The 17,895-nt window shown below is 47.6% G+C and overlaps 6 protein-coding genes across 6 annotated transcripts; 4 read left to right on the top strand and 2 right to left on the bottom strand.

Annotated features, from left to right (window-relative positions):
• Window positions 1-1,117: 1,117 nt before the first annotated feature.
• Window positions 1,118-2,923, top strand: Pmar_PMAR024507 (mRNA export protein, putative; the record flags this gene model as incomplete). Its single annotated transcript, XM_002767267.1, has 10 exons — window positions 1,118-1,229; window positions 1,270-1,456; window positions 1,505-1,646; window positions 1,941-2,083; window positions 2,131-2,287; window positions 2,331-2,412; window positions 2,462-2,515; window positions 2,560-2,706; window positions 2,755-2,822; window positions 2,873-2,923. The coding sequence occupies exons 1-10, from the start codon at window positions 1,151-1,153 to the stop codon at window positions 2,921-2,923; spliced, it is 1,110 nt and encodes a 369-aa protein (XP_002767313.1). The 5' UTR covers window positions 1,118-1,150.
• A 118-nt stretch (window positions 2,924-3,041) lies between these two features.
• Pmar_PMAR024506 (GMP synthetase, putative) lies at window positions 3,042-5,711 on the top strand. The gene is made up of 14 exons (XM_002767266.1): window positions 3,042-3,149; window positions 3,199-3,316; window positions 3,636-3,790; window positions 3,840-3,952; window positions 4,006-4,129; window positions 4,175-4,317; window positions 4,364-4,457; window positions 4,503-4,807; window positions 4,852-4,968; window positions 5,013-5,102; window positions 5,150-5,232; window positions 5,281-5,358; window positions 5,407-5,516; window positions 5,562-5,711. The coding sequence occupies exons 1-14, from the start codon at window positions 3,046-3,048 to the stop codon at window positions 5,605-5,607; spliced, it is 1,680 nt and encodes a 559-aa protein (XP_002767312.1). The 5' UTR covers window positions 3,042-3,045; the 3' UTR covers window positions 5,608-5,711.
• A 135-nt stretch (window positions 5,712-5,846) lies between these two features.
• Window positions 5,847-6,745, top strand: Pmar_PMAR024505 (hypothetical protein). The gene has a single exon (XM_002767265.1). It carries the CDS (start codon window positions 5,859-5,861, stop codon window positions 6,705-6,707), a length of 849 nt encoding a protein of 282 aa, XP_002767311.1. The 5' UTR covers window positions 5,847-5,858; the 3' UTR covers window positions 6,708-6,745.
• Window positions 6,746-8,332: 1,587 nt separating this feature from the next.
• On the bottom strand, window positions 8,333-11,121 carry Pmar_PMAR024504 (hypothetical protein; the record flags this gene model as incomplete). Its single annotated transcript, XM_002767264.1, has 2 exons — window positions 9,030-11,121; window positions 8,333-8,937 (listed from the first exon to the last, which is right to left on the bottom strand). The coding sequence occupies exons 1-2, from the start codon at window positions 11,101-11,103 to the stop codon at window positions 8,333-8,335; spliced, it is 2,679 nt and encodes an 892-aa protein (XP_002767310.1). The 5' UTR covers window positions 11,104-11,121.
• A 913-nt stretch (window positions 11,122-12,034) lies between these two features.
• On the bottom strand, window positions 12,035-12,288 carry Pmar_PMAR024503 (hypothetical protein; the record flags this gene model as incomplete). Its single annotated transcript, XM_002767263.1, has 2 exons — window positions 12,035-12,153; window positions 12,207-12,288. 2 exons carry the CDS (start codon window positions 12,286-12,288, stop codon window positions 12,035-12,037), a joined length of 201 nt encoding a protein of 66 aa, XP_002767309.1.
• Window positions 12,289-14,917: 2,629 nt separating this feature from the next.
• On the top strand, window positions 14,918-17,795 carry Pmar_PMAR024502 (hypothetical protein; the record flags this gene model as incomplete). The annotated part of the gene is made up of 11 exons (XM_002767262.1): window positions 14,918-15,017; window positions 15,553-15,679; window positions 15,722-15,829; window positions 16,194-16,277; window positions 16,390-16,447; window positions 16,491-16,589; window positions 16,633-16,716; window positions 17,057-17,156; window positions 17,201-17,297; window positions 17,346-17,583; window positions 17,622-17,795. The coding sequence occupies 11 exons, from the start codon at window positions 14,918-14,920 to the stop codon at window positions 17,793-17,795; spliced, it is 1,269 nt and encodes a 422-aa protein (XP_002767308.1).
• Window positions 17,796-17,895: the final 100 nt, after the last annotated feature.

Raw genomic sequence — 17,895 nt, 5'->3', positions numbered from 1 at the left:
TTCGCGCCACAAAGTGACACTGTTATCATCGGCTTTGGACTGGTAACGATCTATAATGAAGCATCTGAATGAGATCGCTGCATACGAGATCTTTAGGGAGTACCAGTAGATGACTAACTACCTTGAAGTGGATTCTCAAGCGGAACCTGAATGGTCACCATTTCGGAAGCTGTCCCCGTCAACGTGACGAAGTTGAACTAGAGATGTTCTCTGACTCCGCCGAGAAGGGTTAAAACCATCTGCCCAAGCATATATGCACTGCTGTGAGGCTTCTACTGGGCCTCATGCATGAAACTCACATCATTTCCGAAATTTATGGTATCAAAAGACGAGTACGCATGTTGTAAGGACCTCGTGTGGACGTCAAGGCTCCGTTGTAAAATTTTTCGCGATCGATCTCAGGATTGCATATACTCATTGTTCAGAGAACGCGATACTGAAAATTGATCCCGGAATAGCTAACCACGAATTGAACGTGGGTCAAATGTAAGTCGCCGCATTCCCTTAACCATTATACCACAATTTCCAAACAATATTCGATTCGAGTAGCGCGTCGTTGAGTTAGCGCACGCCTAGATGATCGATATGTTTTAAGAGATTCTCCCCCTCTGGGTCGAGTCAGACGTACAATATATGACGGTTGTATCTACGCTGGACTGCAATATTGTCTTAAGGCGTCAAAGGTGAAGTAGTGGTAAATTCGTGTAACGTTAAGGGGATAGATCAGCATGTTATTAACTCGGGATTGATGAGGCCCGTGCAGTCCCCGTGTTGGGTGTGATGTTGGCCGTGATAGATGAGATGTAGACGCTCTCTGGTGTAGGTACTCAGATTGAGGGGGGCTTGTATGATGTTGTCCATGGTCTTCTTCAGGTCGTTGACGTTGTCTTGTTGATTCCAAGATCAGGTTTCTGTGGTCTATTATGGACAAGAGTTGGACTGGCATGAGTATCTTAAGGTTACCTTGGAAAGATACGGAATAGGTCGGGGCTATCGTTAGAATTTTATTGGTGATGTAAATCGTAGTTTACGCTGAACGTGTGTAAGTCATTTATGCATATTTTCCCGCGACCTGAGATGCGCTCGTGTTACAGTGTGTGCCAATGGGAGCTGTCTTTCCAGTGGGAGCTTGTTCACTTGTGGCCGCAAAATGTTTGGCAGTAGTGCGTTCGGCGGTGGTGGTTTTGGCAGTGGCGCGGTTGCTCCTAAGAATCCCAATACGAACAATAGTAAGCTCCCTTCCTCTCCCTAAGTCGTACCCTGTATCAGGTCATGAGGTCGCCCAGTCCCCTGGTGATACTGTCAGCGAACTCGCATGGTCCCCTGCGGCTAACATTCTGGCCGCTGCATCGTGGGATAAGCAAGTGAGGATATGGGAAGTCACGACACAGGCCAGCACAAGTGCCTTTGGAGGCTCCTCGGGTTCCAATAGCATTCAAGCGACACCGAAACTGGCGTAAGTTGGGACGGTCTGTTGTGGTGTTATGACGAGGATAGCGCTCAGGTATGGTCACGAGGCGCCGGTGATGTCGTGTTGTTTCACGAAGGATGGGGCGAATGTGATATCAGCTGGATGTGATAATAAGGTGAAGATGTATAACCTTCAAGCACAGCGAGATCAACAGATCGGACAACACGATGCACCGGTAGGAGGCTCTTGTGATGAGGAATAAGTGATCATGCAAACTATGTAATTTCTGAGTATGTGCGTTTTCGAATGACGATAGACCCGAATGAATTTCCCGCATACTGCGCTTCGGCTGAGAGCTCTTGAAGTGTGAAACGAACAGACCAGTCGAATGAGATACCTACCTCGTGTTGACGAGGTTTTGAAATTGAGGGCTGTATGCGATATAGCACTTAGATGTACTCTTGAGCCATACTGCTATATCGCTACGGGCGGGTTATGTTCTGTCATGTCTGGTATTCGTTTGTGATAGGTAAAGAAGGTTGTATGGGTAGAGGAGATGAAGATGTGCATCTCTGGGTCGTGGGACAAATCGTTGAGGTTCTGGTCACCTGGTCAGCCCAACCCAGTGGCGACCTTGCAGCTTCCTGAACGTCTATATGCCATGGATTGCAAGTGAGGCTCTGTCCACTGTCTTGGTCTTCAATAGTTTTCCTCATCAGTTTCCCACTGCTGGTGTGTGCTACGGCAGATCGGCATGTGATAGTGTACAACCTACAGACGTTGACGCAGAATCCTAACCCTTATAAAAGCATTCAGAGCGCGTTAAAGATGCAAACGCGGTGTGTGGCATGCTTCCCAGAAAAGAGCGGATACGCAGTAGGAAGGCCATGTTGGGGGTAGCAACAGCACGTGTGTGTAGATTGCGAGTATTGAAGGTCGTTGCTCGATCGCCTATGTTGAGGAAAATATGAAGGACAAGTCGTTCACGTTCAAGTGCCACAGTGAGAATAAAAGGGATATGTTTTTGATGGTATATATGTTGTTGGTCAGGAACGAACGATGAAATATACCCTGTGAATGCTGTGGATTTCCATCCGACTTTCAGTACCCTTGCGAATCGTTGTTGAGATAGGGAGAGACTTTTATAGGCACATTTGTAACCGCTGGTGGCGATGGTACGTTCATGGTTTGGGACAAGGAACAGAAGCAGCGACTGAAGGCTTTCCAGAACTGTCACTATCCTATTACTGCAGCAAAGTTCAGCACTCAGGGGGATATGCTGGCTTATGCTGTTGGTAGTATCTTAGGTTGCTCCTCGTAAGATACAGAATAGGTCCAATTAGGTAACGACTGGAGTAAGGGGTATGAGTTTGCTAAGAATTATCCAGTGACTAAGATTCTCATTCATAAGGTAGTGGCTCCTGTCAGTGTCTGTCATTTTCTACTGTTTTCCACTTGAAGGTCCATGAGGCTGAAGTGAAGCCAAAGCACACACTGGGTCGTAGACGATAGTACAGTGAAGTAGCAGTGGACGTAACGTACTATTATAAGGTCTATAGCGCCTGCAATGGGGGTTGTGTTGAGGATGTGTACGACGAGTGGTATGAAGATACCATTACTGGTTCCTTCTCTCTATGTCTTCCACCAACAGCGGTAGTACTGTCGAGGATCGCGACATCCCCAATCTCAGAGACCTGGCTGGTCATCACACTGAGGAAGGTTTAGAAGTGTCTGAAGGGTAGAATTGCAGGGCGTGGGATTCGAACCTGGGTGTATCTTCTGCTCAGGCTCTCCCGTATCCTGGTGCTCGACTTTGGCTCCCAGTTCTCCCATCTGATCTGTCGTCGTTGCCGCGACATTGGCGTTTACTCCGAGCTGAGGTCGTGCTTGGCCACCGTTGAGGAGGTAAGAACCCAACTATTTCCGTATTTCCCCATGAGCAACCTTATTACTGCGTTACTCCTTGGCTCGAGGTCTAGTCTTCCTAGTGCTAGCTGAAGCGTGTCGTTACCTACGGAGTTAATCATTCGAAAGTGATAGTACTACAGTAGCAATATCAACCCCGAACGATTAACTCCAAATGCCTCTATTGTGGTCACTGACTGCAATAGGGCTATTGTCAAGTCAATGATCCGTTGATCCGTTGATAAGCACGTGTGTAAGCTTATCAGTTACCCTAGGCACATGACTCTTATTTTCATGTTGATGTTGTTGTTCCCTTCAGATCAAGAAGTTTGATCCTGCGGGGATTGTCCTTTCGGGTGGTCCGAGCTCAGTGTACGATGAAGGCAGTCCTCATCTGTCTCCTGAGGTTTGGAAGTGGATTGACACCAATAGGATCCCGGTATTGGGGATCTGTTATGGTCTACAGGAGATGGTGTACGTTGAGGAAATGTAAGATTTGGCAAGATTGCAAGATTTGAATTAGGTATACTCATGGTGGTAAAGTGGAACCTGGTAAGAAGAGAGAGTACGGGCATGCAGTGGTCCACTTCAAGCAGGATAAGAAAAGGGAAGGGCTGTTCACTGGCATTGATGGCAGTAAGTAGCTTGAGGGCCTCCATAGTTGAAGGAGGGTCGTTGATCTATTTAAGATGCTACTCGGGTGTGGATGTCCCATGGGGATAAGGTGACGAAGCTACCTGAGGGCTTTGAGGTGGTTGGCAATACTGATACATGCGAACACGCTGTTATACAGGCTACGGATGGCAGGAAAATGTAGTGGTCTTGTCGTTGTGTGGGAATGTATACTGGTCGTGTTAGGTTCGGTATTCAGTTCCATCCCGAAGTGACTCATAGTGTTGATGGTGCTGAGATGCTCAGGGCGTTCTCGGTGGTTATTTGTGGCTGCAAGCCTCAGTGGAATATGCAGAATTTCGTACAGAAGGAGTTGGATAGGATCAAGCGTAGGAGTTGGTGTAAAGAGCATATTGAGATCGCTTGCCCGATCAGGTGTCGTTGGAGATAAGCATGTTATTGCGGCTGTTTCGGGAGGTGTCGATAGTTCAGTCGCCGCAGCGTTGGTGTATAGAGCGCTGGGAGATAAGTGAGGAGTGACAATGGTCACAATGTGGGTAATCGATTCACCCAGGTTCCATCCCTTCATGGTGGACACTGGCCTTTTGCGTAAAAATGAAGCCGCTGAGGTGAAGGAGCGTTTGGATTCGCATCTTCCTGGTCTGAATCTCCAAGTGTTGGACGCCAGTGAAGACTTTATGACTAAACTGAAGGACGTGAAGGAGCCGGAGAAGAAGAGAAAGATCATTGGAGGTCTCTTTATCGACAGCTTCGAGAAGGCCATCCATAACATGAACTTGGAGCCTGAGAACTGCGTACTCCTCCAGGGAACTCTCTACCCGGATGTGATCGAATCTACGTCCTATAAGGGTCCTTCCAGTAGGCCTAGCACATCTCCAAGGGCACACCGTTGGCTTTTTCAGCTACTATCAAGACTCATCATAACGTTGGTGGTCTCCCGGCACGAATGAAGATGCAGATCTTGGAGCCCCTCAGACTGCTATTCAAGGATGAGGTCAGGAAGCTCGGTCTTGAATTGGGTAGGTCGCAGTACGGCTCTCGCAGTGTAGAGCTCGTATGTCAGGTCTTCATGCTGATTCGGTCAATCGCCATCCCTTCCCGGGACCAGGCCTTGCTATCAGAATCATTGATTCTGTTGATAAGGAGAAGGCTGGTAAGCTCATTCGACGCTGTTTAGTGAGTATGGGAGTATCTCCTCAGATCTTCTACGTGAAGCTGATGCTATCTATATGGAGGAGTTGCATGCCAGTGGAGAGTATGACAACATCGGTCAAGCGTTTGCTGTAGTTATAGCTTTAACGGACCTCGTCGTTGCTGAGGTGTCCCCTTAGGTACTCCTTCCCACCGTCCGTTCTGTTGGTGTGATGGGCGATCAACGTACTTACGAGAGGACTCTCGTGCTCCGTGCAGTAGGTCTTTGGCCAGAGGCGAATGATTTGGTCATTCTGGCTGGTCAGGTTCAGACCACAGATTTCATGACGGCTGATTGGTATCAGATGCCCTACGACTTGTTGGGGCGTATCAGTACTCGTATTATCAATGAATGCAAGGGCATCAACCGTGTTGTGTATGTGCCTCTAGCGGGCCTATTCTGTATCTTTTATGGGAGTAGGTACGACGTATCTTCAAAGCCGCCGGCTACGATTGAGTGGGAGTAGATCGCAGTGATGATGACTATGCTGATGGTGTCTTTACGTAAATATGCATATTACCGCTCGAATGATGACGTCAATATACTAAGCAAGAAGATTCTCTCTCTCTCCTTCCACCTCTGTTGTGTTCAAATTCCCAATCTGCGTAGTCAGTAGGGGTGCACGCGTGGTTCCGATGGAGATCCCGGGTGGTAGTCTTGGGGAGGCTGTCATGGAAATCGGTATGGTGGCATGAGGAGCGACTTAGTTGATATCGAATGTCATCTTCTCCTGAGTCGGTGTCATCGGGATCTGCGCCTGAGGATCCCCCTCGCGCTGGTGCCGCGTCTTCCAGCTTGGGCGCTTCACGGAGTAATTCCTCTTATCATCCACTGCGGGCCCCTCAAGGCCGCTTCTATCGGAACCAACGACATTCAGGCAGTGGTCTTCGGATGGTCTTTGATTCTGCTATAAAGGGGAAGTTGGAAGACGCTGGTATCTTGGCGGAACTCTTCGTCGCACACACCCTTGAGGAGGTCTATGGTGACGAATTCTCACTTGACTGGTGGAAGACGAGTGCGAGGACGGCTTGCTATCCGACCCACGGGCGGGAGGGTGTGGACGATCGACTCGGGTACGACTTCGAGTTTCTCGATACCAAAGGTGTGTTCTCTAAGCCGAGGGAGGATGGTCCTCGGTGGGTCCGACTCGAAGTGAAGGGAACACTGCGATCTGAGGGTACCGTCAAATTCGATATGTCCCGTAACGAGCTCGCTGTTGCCCAGAATCCCGATGCTGATTATGCTGTTGTTCTGGTCAAGAACGCCGCCGGAGATTCTCCTGCTATTCAGACTGTCCTTACTGACTTCTTTTCGACCATTCAAGAAAAGCGGGTTGACTGCAAGCCGAGCCAGTACTCGATCACTTTGGCAGATCCAGAACTCTACAGCAGCGTCCCTAGCGAGGTTGCCGAGAAACGGCTTTCAGACGCCGAATCGAAGATCATGCTCGTCTCGGATGAGAAGAAGTTACGTAATCAAGCAAAACGTTTGAGGCGAGCGGAGACGAGTGAGACTCCAGTTACTGAAACGGAAATGCGGGAACACCAACGACGCCGAATGAGATGATCAATTCGTAAATTATTCGGCAGTTTGACTATCTTGTATGATGTCGTGCCCTTGTGTTGAAACCAGTGAGCTCGGTTGCGATTTCAGCAAGTTAAGCAACTCTTGCGGTTATGTGAGTCTATTGCTTTCAAAATCAGCTGTTACTCTGGTTGATAGCAGTGAGCATGTTCTACGAGGATATACAAACCACAGCGCTACACATTTTGAAGCAACTCAGTGAAATTCAGAAGTACTAAATTGCAAGATTTAGGAGAATATAAATGAGCCCCTGAATCAAAGTGTAATAAAGTAATGAGAATGCGTGAATGCTGATGTTGAAGAAATCGTAGACGCGATCTCAGGGTGAACGTAGTCGTCGAAGCTTGCCAATAGAGGTTAAAGGATGCCGCCCGGGCCTTGGAAATAGATACGATATCTCCGAGTGCTTGCACGATGATAACATTACTTATCATCCAGTGTCATCTTCTATGCCATAGACCCATACAATCTCTGAATTGGAGCGCCAACCGATTCATACGCGTTCTATACCTGCCGATTTCGCCAATGACAGCGCAACCAAGATTTGCCAATAGCACGATTCTTACGCAGGAAATGCGATTCGTCTGCTCGCCAAGAGAACACTATATGAAGCACATATTATATGGTATTGAACACTGGATGAGCAGTAGCTCCCCGACATATCAACTTCGCAGGAACATTGAGTAGGACGATCCCCGTACTCGAACGCGGCGTGTTCATGTTACGAGCTTATACTGTTGAAAAAGTGTGGTCTACATTGAGTGATAGCTTGCCATTGGAGATCTTCATCAACAGATCAGTCTCGCAAATAGCGAGATTCATCCCTTCACTTCGTCCGAACCAGAACTACTTCAGTCGTATCAACGAGATAACCTCATAGTCCTGCGAGATTCATGTACTAAGGCAGATTTTGGAGTGGTGGTATAGCGGCTGTACTATAGCCGTCCCGACAGGAATAATTGATCTAACTAAGAGCAATACCGACCTTTGAAAGGCGTAGTATAGTCGCGAAATGGATCACAAGTCGATCCTGCGAAAGTAACTTACTTCCTCTTCATTCATGTAACGATACCGGAGGTACCCCACGGTGCAACCTCTGGCATACCCGCCCCACTCAGGACGCGTTGATCCTGCCGAGAAAGACATTGCCCAGTACGTGTAACGAAGACATTCTCTTCGCATAACAGAAGTGTGATTCTTCTTGATAAAACCCCCGGTATCTTTTCCGTACCTCCGCACATGCGAGCGGATCTCCAGAAAGTACCGTAGATCACCACACGAGTGAACAGAGTCTCAATGCTTAGTTCACTACTTCATCCCAATATAACCACTGCAAACAACTCAACACACTCGAAACTGGATATCGAAGCGAGTTGATACAACACGTATCGAATAATCGAGTCAAGATAGCGTATAGCACATGAACAGGATTTGGATAGGAACATCTTAGAAATATGAACATAAGGCGGATCATCTACTAGTGCTACTAAAAGAGCGAAATATGAACATACGATGAATCACCACCTATTCCTGTTATTAAGAAAATCGTAGTTGAGCCATCATGGCACTACGTTGCACTGTACAGATTCATACCACAGGGAAGCAGCCTACTGGTGCAAAGCCAAGATGGTACGAGGGTTAACCTTAGCACCGTAGAACTGACCAACAGTCTTCTTCGGGGCCTCACCGGCGAAAGACGCCAGGACGAACGAATCCGTTGAAGCAGCGGGAGTGCTCTCCAACCAACGACGAACTGGAAGATTTGCCATCTCCATGGACTCAACATCAGGATCACTGATACCATATGCTTCCAGATCCTCAGGATGCTCACCACCAACATACCAAGGTCCAGAGAGGAGCATGGCAGCAGCAGCCGAACCATCAGCCATCGGAGTTGTAGTATCGATGACCTTAACACCCTCAGGAGTGACAGCTTCGTCAGTCCAAACATGAACAGACCTCTCAGGAATCGTAGAGTCCAGACGCGCCCAGCAAGTCTGGGAGTCGGCATCGGCAACAGCCAACCTCCGTCCCTCAACCAGCAAACTACTGCAGGACACTTCTGTGCCATGGCACACTTGACCCGCAGTTGTTTGCCAATACATGCAGTAAGAGCCAGCGGCCTTGCTACCACAAAACTCATCGGCAGCCTTGATGGAATCTTCCGTGTAATGAGGACGAGAAGATCCTGTTGTGGTAGTGGAAGTGGGCGCTGACGTGGTCGTGCTGACCGGACTGGGAGTAGTGGTGGAGCCACCATTGACATAACCACAATCAGTCCAGGGCAACTTTTCATTCAAGTACTCGAAGAAGTCAGGACCAGGAGGGCAAGCGAAGGATGTCGACTCTCCATTAAGTCGATGGCATAGCTCTCAGCGCCGCGCCTGCAAAGATCCGACATCTGAGTCAGATAGTAAGACCTGCGCAGGGTAGGAGAGTCGTCGGGAGAGTACCTGGCGTTATAGTCAGGAGCAGTGACGATGACCATAGTGAACGGGTCGACCTTCCAACCCTCCTCAGCATTCCAAATGATCTCACCACACTTCAAAGTTGGGTGACCACACTCAGTCTGAGTGCGGTTGACGATACCAGCCATATGACTTGTACCAGTGAAGCGGATGAACTTCACACCACCGTGCTCAGTAGTAGTGGGATCCATCTCGATCTCGAAACCAGAGGTGACCGGACGGGGAGCATTGGGACCACCCATGGCGATCGGGGCCGAATAGATCATATACCCGAAGACCTCCATCAAGGACATGTCATAAGACACCATACCATCCAAGAAAGGAGTCTCCTCGTACAAGTCCAGCTCGGTGAGGGGAATGCGCTCCGTGAAGTTCTGACTCAAACCATAACGAATATTGCCACCATCAAGAGCTGCGAAGTGCGCCGACAGATTGCGAAGGAACAGATCAGCCAGCATGTTACCGACACGCGACTCGGCAGAACGAATATCCGCAGTGTCATAGAAGCCAGCGAAGAGCAAGTTGGTCATATTGGTATCCTGGAGAGGCTTGATAGGCTGCACCCAGTGTGTCCAGGTCTGCATCACATTGTTGTTCCACCACTCCTCATTGTCCGTACCGATGAAGTGCTGATCACACTGTTCATCAAACACTGGAATAGCATGGGCGTAGCGAAGTTTTCCGTCGGGATGCTGTTCGTCAAAGTCAAATACGAACTTGCCGAGCATTTGACCATCCATACCCATCTTCCACACAGGAGTGATAATATCAGGCTTAGTGGGATGTTGGAGATTCAAGAAAGCAGGGAAGTGATCATGACCACCAATGATAGCATCAATCTTGATACCTTCCTCAACAACAGCCTTCCTCCAGAAGAGGACATCATAACCCTCACGCTGATGAGTTAGGACAATAACCAAGTTGCAACCATCCTCGTTCATCTCGCGCGTGGCATTAACCCCAGCCTCGTACTCATCCGATAACCATACATTGGTACTGCCAATGATAGGTTCATCAGCAGAAGCTTCAGTGGTACCAGTAAAGCAAACCTTCTTGTCCTTGACCATCTTGAACCAGTAGTTCCCAGAGGGAGCGTAGTAACTAGTCTCCTCATCGAAAACCTTCTTGTTCTTTGGTACGGTGGCATTGACGAAGGAGATCTCATCAGCAACCTCGAGAGTCGACCCGTATAGTCTAGTCTTTTCGGCATCCTCGAAGACGTTACTTCCTAGGTAGAGGAAGTTACCAGTGGCCATATTCCAGGACAGGCAGACATCGTTGTACTCCGGATGATCAGCCAAGTCGGCAGGAGGGCACTTGTTCTTGAACTGGAATTCATGGTCACCAAAGGCTACCAAGTCCACCTCACCAGCGTTCATCATATCAACCATGTGCTGACCATAAGTGATGGAGGAGAGGTAAGACATAGCCACGAAATCACCGGGGAGCATGCTGATATACTCGTCGGTATCGGCAGTCAGGCCAAGGTACTTGTAGGTGCCTGCCATTTGAGCTGTGTTACCCCATGCTGATGCAGGATCACGAACCATGTCGTCAAACTTGGAAGGATCCACACAACCACTGTCCTCCTTGGTCATCACCTTACCACCGGTGGCCGATAGATCAATATTATAAAGTTTATCTACAGAAGCCTCGGGCATATCCATCGCGCCAGCCGTGCCGTAACAAGTATCAGCATCCTTCTCACAGATCGAATAGAACTGTTCCGAAGGAGTACCCTGGAAGTAATAGCCATTACCCGACATGGGTCGAGCATACATTGAATATACATCGTTCGTGGTAGCGATGGTAATAGAAACTTTGCCACCCTCAGACTGCTGCTTGGCGAGGAAAGGAGCAGCAGCAGCAACTGCTGCGATGTTGAACATGAACAATTTGCTCCCTGGCATTATGACTAACAAGGAACTATGAATACAAGAATCAATCCAATCCAAAACACATTCTGTATCAGACCATGTCAGCATCACAGCAATCACCCCGAGTCCTCATTAAAAACGAAGCTATGGCGGCGTCAAATCGCAAGAAGCTGTTTTACAGCGACGCTATGTAGCCTTGAGATCCTCTACTCAGCAATGCGGCGGGTGGCTAGCGAGCCAACAGCTACACACAATATGCTGTCCCCATGGAAGGATGAGAAATGCCGACAAAAAATAAACCACCCGTCGTTAAATGGAGCATTAACTATTCTCCCAACAGGCTTCGTATGAGTTATTGCCGCAGTTCCTTTCTCCAGGCATCGCATTTCCGATGAGATAACTAAGGAGCAACACAGAAGGGTATGAGTTGTGGAGTTCGCTCAATGCTCTATAGTATAATTGTCCCCTTGTAGTTATCAATTGAGGAATTATTTCCGTGTGTCCGCACCTTCTTGGTTCTGCCTTAAGTGGATGAGCTCAATCCAACTCCTCCTACGACGACTACCTACCGCTGCGTAGTGGTAGTGACATCTCGACTAGCTAATTCCACGATGATATGCATACGTGCATGGAGCTGCGCGCGCCTTGTGTGACCAGCTCCAAAGGGTGGGGAGTTTCTGGACTTGTGACTCCCGCAACGATACCGCGGCACCTTGTCAGAAAGGTGAACCACACCAATTTATGGGAGGGTGAGTAGACTTTCGCATACTGCTAATTCCCATTCTGGCGGCCGTCACATTCATGCATTTCTCAGTCAACCTCGGCGTCTATGGGTTTCTCCCAGTGTACTCCCCTCAGAATCCAAAGCCCCAGTACAACTTATCTTTAACATCGAATGATTGGTAGCTCGGAGACAGAGCGTCACAGAAACAAGAAATGGTCACTAATAGCATGCGGTACGTCATCATTCATCAGCATTAGTATCACTGATGCCGATGGAGCGTATCTTGTCGAGGACTGCACTCGGGAGACTGATCTGCACTATGTGGTCTCCATCCATGCCAACACCAATAACATCGCCAGCTGAAATCCAAAAGGTTACAGAATAAATAGCAGTGCTTCACTGTTTCACACACCTTGGAGGAGCTTTTCGGCGCCTTTGATGAGCCTAAGGGGGACTTCTATCTGGTTAAACTCGTCATCGTTGACAATCAGCATTCTGGCATCCTCATCGTAGTAAAGCACTTGGCAACTTTTAGTGTCCAACTCGACAACTAAAGACAATGTTCGAAGTTGTTTCCTTCAAATGGTAGCGACAGTTAAGCCTACCGTCTACTTTTTCTTTCATTTGAGCCTTCCACCGGCCATTCTTCATCGTGGATAAATTCAGGTATGTTATCTGATAGTAAAAGGGTCAACTCACTCACACTGCTTGATAGTATCTTCAGCGACCAATTTGAATTCTACCGTCACCCCCCCCCCCCCCGAGCAGACAGACACGAATGAGGTAAGATGCACGTCTGATGCGTATGCCATACCACTCTGGAGGGAAATGGTGCATATCAAGAGGATACCACTATGAGCTCTATAGGAATGAACAGTCAACTTCACAGAGGCTATTAGAATTGATAACGAGGATCCCTTACCGCAATGGTGCTAGCAACACCACTTTGCTTTACAATATTCAACTCATTAACTCGCCAATACTGGACAGGGGAGCTCTCGAACTTCCCCTGGAACTTCAGCACTTGACCTGGTCGGACGTCGCGAATGCTTGTCGTTGCGAACCGTCGCTGAGTTAACGAGATAAATCGCGACATGTTGTGACTCATCATAGGAATAAAAGCTTCCTAGTCTGAAGTTCTCCGGCCACGCAGAAGACAGATCTTTTCGCGCACGGCAAACGTAGCCCCTTACTCGACACGGCTGATGTTGAAATGACTCCGACAATCATAACACACTTAATAGCATGCATTCTTTGTCGCTTGTCGCTGGGACACTAAGTGGTCTCGACACCTCAGAAAGAGGACTCTGAGCAGAGCTTATTGGTACTCCAACTCTCACTCAGACGTATTTGTCATTCCGTCAACAGGCAGCACCCGACGTAATATCCATTAACGACTATTATTAGTTTTAAGTGTTGGTTATCGCTACCAAGGAGCTACCAACTGGTTGCCACGGACGAGAGATTATTATTTTCGGATTAACGCGAGCTCCAGTTCTTCGCGTTATCTTCAGCCAATATAATATTAATAATTAATACTGTTCGTCCGAGAAAGGGTGCATTGAGGAATTTCAAAAAGTTACACAAGACTTACTTTTTTAATTTTCTGGTCATTACGTAGCCAGGCAATAGAAGAGCTTCCGCTCCATTTTGGACGACTGTTCCAAAAGTCGAGCACCGGATTAGCAGTCATTATTGCTCCACTTTCATAAGACCACCGTAATGACCGCGCGTCACAGATGGGATTCTGTGACGCTGGTCACAGGCGAGCGCTACTTGCTGTGCATGCGTGCGGCTCTCACGTAGCTAGGGTTCTAACCATGGCTGGCCGCCTAGCCCAGTTATGTGGGAACATTTGGCGGGGCTCACTTCAACCTCACACAATAAAATTTATTGAATTAAGTAGCCGATCAATTTTGTCAACAATTCAATACAGGTTACCAGTGGCATTCCGTGGAATAAGATCTGTAAGATTACATGCACAGTTGTGATACCGTGCTAACAGCACAGTGCTATACTATCCGCTGAATGTGTGAGACCATGCAGAGCGCGGCCCCGGTGCAACAGAACGGATCGACGTTCAACGAAGCGGATCCAGCGCTAAGCTGTTAAGCTCAACTTCACGAATATGATACGTCCGGGAAATGATGTAGCGACTGGACGAGTTACAGAGATCTACTGGATCGGGAGCACGTTAGGTACGACTTGTCAAGTTGACAATGTCAAGTCGTACGGTATGACTCGTACCTAACTTAGGTACGAGTCATATCGTACGACTTGAAATTTTTGGTTTACCGTTTTGGTTATAAATCATTGGTTCTGAGTTGTGTAAGTTCAACCGAAATTAATGTTCCTGTATGCGAAAAGCGAGTTACTATTATGTCGAAATAGAAGTTCCTTAATCGACGTGCCAACGGAGTTGATGTCCCTAATCCGAAGTGTTGACGAAATTGAAGTTACCCAAACCGCGCACCGTCGGAATTGGAGTTTCAATAGGGGTATCTTGGCGTACGAGCTCGCTCGCTGGTTTGGGAAATTGGAGTTTTTAATGGTGAAATAGAGGTTGAAATTCACCTTCAATAAGATTTCAATGAAGTCGATTTTCCTAAAGGGACGAAATTGAAGGTCTGAAGGTGTACTCGACGAAATTGAAAGTTCTATGACGAATTCGAAGGTTCGAAAGTCGAAATTAAAATTTCTGTTAACACGAACTTGAACTTTCTATCGACTTCGGACGAACTTGAATGTTCTATGACGAAGTTGAAAATTCTAATTATGAATATGGTCTTCCCGTTTCGGATTCGTACCTCCAACTTCGCGCGTCCCGACGAAATTGATGGTTCCGAAAACGAACTAAATGTTTAAAAGGTGTGGTCGGTCACTAGAGCGACTGTGTGGCAATCACTTTGTTTGTAACTTCCGAAGTGTGGGCCAAGGTCGATGCTGAAGGACGATTGAGCTCGTCAGCCCTACATACCATCATGACTCAGTCATGATACCTATGCCGTAAGTCACTGATTTCACTGGCGCAACGCTCCGCTAAGCCTCTCCAAAAGTTCCAGATATGAAAGTTACACAAGACTTTATTTTTTATTCATTTCGTGACTTCTTCCTGAATCTCCCATGGCAGTAAGGGGGGTGGATGTCGATGAGCTGGTGAACACCGTTGGTAAAACACGAGATGAGATACAGAATGTAAAGACTAGCATAACAGCAGTGGCAGGTAGTAGTAGTAGTAGTAGTAGTAGTAGTAGTAGTAGTGTAGCGAAACTCCCGCTCGGTAACACAACTGTCCGGGACAGCCTGTCCCATCTCCTCCGACACCCCACGTTGATACGTGGATAGTAACACAATCGCTGTCCCCTTATGAGGAAATCCCTCATGAAGGGATTGGACGATCGATTTCCGCTATTGTGTCGCTCTGTCTCTTTAACTTCTCTCACCCTTAACTCACTAATCTTCTACTAACTACTACTTCCACTACAACCCTATGTCTAGTACTCAGTCGTCAATTAACGGGGAAGGAGCTGCGACCATTACTACAGTAGTAGTAGTAGTAGTAGTAGTAGTAGTAGTAGTAGTAGTAGTAGTAGTAGTAGTGGTAGTAGTAGTAGTAGTAGTAGTAGTAGTAGTAGTAGTAGTAGTAGTTGTGGTAGTTTTGAGAGCAGTAGTAATGGTAGTCGTGATAGGAGTAGGCTACTACTGTCACTACTGCTATCAGCAGTAGTAGTAGGTAGACACTGGTACGTCTTTCTAAGGTAAGCTGGCCCATATAAAGCAGCTAGTAGCGGCCACTTCTCCTGGCCAGAACAATGGGGGCATGGTAGACATTCAAGTTGCCACTGTGAAGGGCATGGTAGCTAGAGCTAAGGATGATATACAAAAGTGATACACGTTGCTCGCCCAGGGTGAGCCTCCTGATGGTAGGTTCAAATCCTCAGTGAAGCAAGCAGCAGAAGAGAGGGCCCAAAGCGGAGCCCTTAATGTTAACGTGTTTAGAAGGCGGATGGCAAACGACGATAAGTCCCGATCGTTGTAGGCAAGTGTGGCCCCTTGGGGCTCCCAGTGATAACTCGTGGGCATTCGAGGGTTCGGAGTTACTCATTAGGAAATGAGGGTGATGATATTAAGGGACCTTTCTAGCTTTGAGGGATAGCCTTCACCAGAGGTTGACAACAGTGGGGGAGATGTTCCTATTCGAAAAATGAGTTCCAAGCCATGTGGAAAATTCTAAATTAGTTTCCTCCCCGGGAAGATTATAGGTTCTTGGATGATTCACTGATTATATCTGAAACTGATATCATATGAATGAATAAGCTTGACCGAAAAGAAGACATGGCAATTCGCGAGGCCCCCCCATTGCTCGTGTACAAGGCAGATAGCTGGCCATACTGCCTAGGTATGAGAGAATAGGAGGGGACTTGGCAATTGAGACGGCAGTTGACCTCATGTATAGTAAGGCTGTGACTGACTCTAGGACCAGGTGGGAATATTTATATCAACCGCCACGTACCTGTTGGAACTTTTATTATCGACTGAGGGGGATCACTAGAGCTACGGGCTCTGGTTGAAATCACAAGTACTGTTTCGCTCAGGGCGTATCTAGAGAAGAGCCCCAAGAAGATGGCGCGAATAAAGAAAAAGATGGTTCAAGTTCGTCCCTCTCCTTCTCTCGAATGATACTGGTGTTATTCAGTTCCTTTCGGGCTTCCTGGGTGGCCCTCAAACCTATGATGTTACAGCGTTGAAGTCTGTCCATTATGAAATGAACATCACTGATTATCATTTCGATGCTGTGATAGTTTTGTATTTTCCGAATCTTTCTACTGTTATTGCAGATTCTGGAGCTTTTCGACGGTAGTTTTGTGGCGCTGAATATGCACCCAACAGCTAAGGAGGATGCCCTCATTGCTCTGGGAAAGGTGACGACTAGTGCTGGAATATATATGTTCGCTTTCCTCAACCGAGCTTAGGATTTTCTATACGGATTTGGGTACAAGTGTATGTACACAAACCAACAAGAATTCCTCAAAGTTTCCTCAGATTTTTTTTCATATTGTCGCCGACGCCTGCAGTTGACTGTGTGCATATTCCCCCCACATTGTTGGTGACTTGTGTTGAATTTTCTGTTCGTGTCGCTCAGCCGAGCTACACCGTGAAAACGTGCGACTAAGGGTAGTAGAAGTGTGTATAAAAACAAAGAATTTTTTTATTGTGTTGACCATATGCATATTCCCTGAGATTAGTTGTAGTCGTTGGTAGGTTCGGAGAGACATCACAGCTGGGTGCACTGTAAGGATGGAGAGGGCCAGAGCGAGGGTCAAGGGAGGAGGGGCTGATTTTATGTATGGGCAACTGAAGGGTAGTGTGTGGTTGTCCATTTTGGTGGTATCAAATTGGTTTTAGGGAAAGAAGGCATTTCGGAGTTTATGGATCGCCTCTATGAGACAATACAAATCGATAACAGACTGAAGACGTTCTTCAAGGACAAGAGCATCGAGAAGTGAGAAAGGAGTGGTATGAGCTGACCGTCCCATAGTTGGCGTATCAGGGTTAAGGCTGGGCAGACCGCATACTTCACCGAGCTGTTTGGCGGAGCGGAGGCATATAATGGTGATGAGTTTTTGAAGTCGACTAGCACTGACGGCATCTCAGGAAGGGACATGGTTAGCATTCATAAGGACTTGGGAATCGATGATTTCATTTTCGACTGTTTCCTGATGGACTGTGAGAAGACCCTCTCGGGCCTGGGCTATGATGACTCTATCGTTGACGAGGTCTGTGATTGGGTGCGTGGTAGGGCTCGGAGGCTCACTGATCGTGTTAGGTGTTGTTCATGCTGGAGCCCCTGAGGGCATCAGTGTTGAACCGGGCGAGGGGGATTGACGCGGAACAGAAGGTCGTCAAAGGGAAGACGGTGTTGGATAGGTTGGGTGGAGAGATCAATCTGGAGGCGGTGGTGGAGACTATGTATCGGCCTTTGGTGCACGCATGCACATGAGTATCTTTGATCGATTTAGGCATTTGGGATGTCGACAAGATCCGAGGATTAAGTACTTCTTTGTGATTGACCAGGCGAGGCAGGAAAATCAGAAAATAAA

The sequence above is a fragment of the Perkinsus marinus genome (genome assembly GCF_000006405.1).
Source record: "Perkinsus marinus ATCC 50983 genomic scaffold scf_1104296970858, whole genome shotgun sequence".
Classification (NCBI taxonomy): Eukaryota; Perkinsozoa; order Perkinsida; family Perkinsidae; genus Perkinsus; species Perkinsus marinus.
Note: the sequence above shows the minus strand (reverse complement) of the source record. Positions and strands in the feature narration are given on the sequence as shown.

Coding starts and splice junctions, on each gene's coding strand:
- Pmar_PMAR024506 (XM_002767266.1), top strand. CDS start 3,046: ATGTCTTCCACCAACAGCGGTAGTACTGTCGAGGATCGCGACATCCCC. Junction 4,318..4,363: donor GGAGTTGGATAGGATCAAGC/GTAGGAGTTGGT, acceptor TTGCCCGATCAG/GTGTCGTTGGAGATAAGCAT. Junction 4,458..4,502: donor TATAGAGCGCTGGGAGATAA/GTGAGGAGTGAC, acceptor CGATTCACCCAG/GTTCCATCCCTTCATGGTGG.
- Pmar_PMAR024505 (XM_002767265.1), top strand. CDS start 5,859: ATGTCATCTTCTCCTGAGTCGGTGTCATCGGGATCTGCGCCTGAGGAT.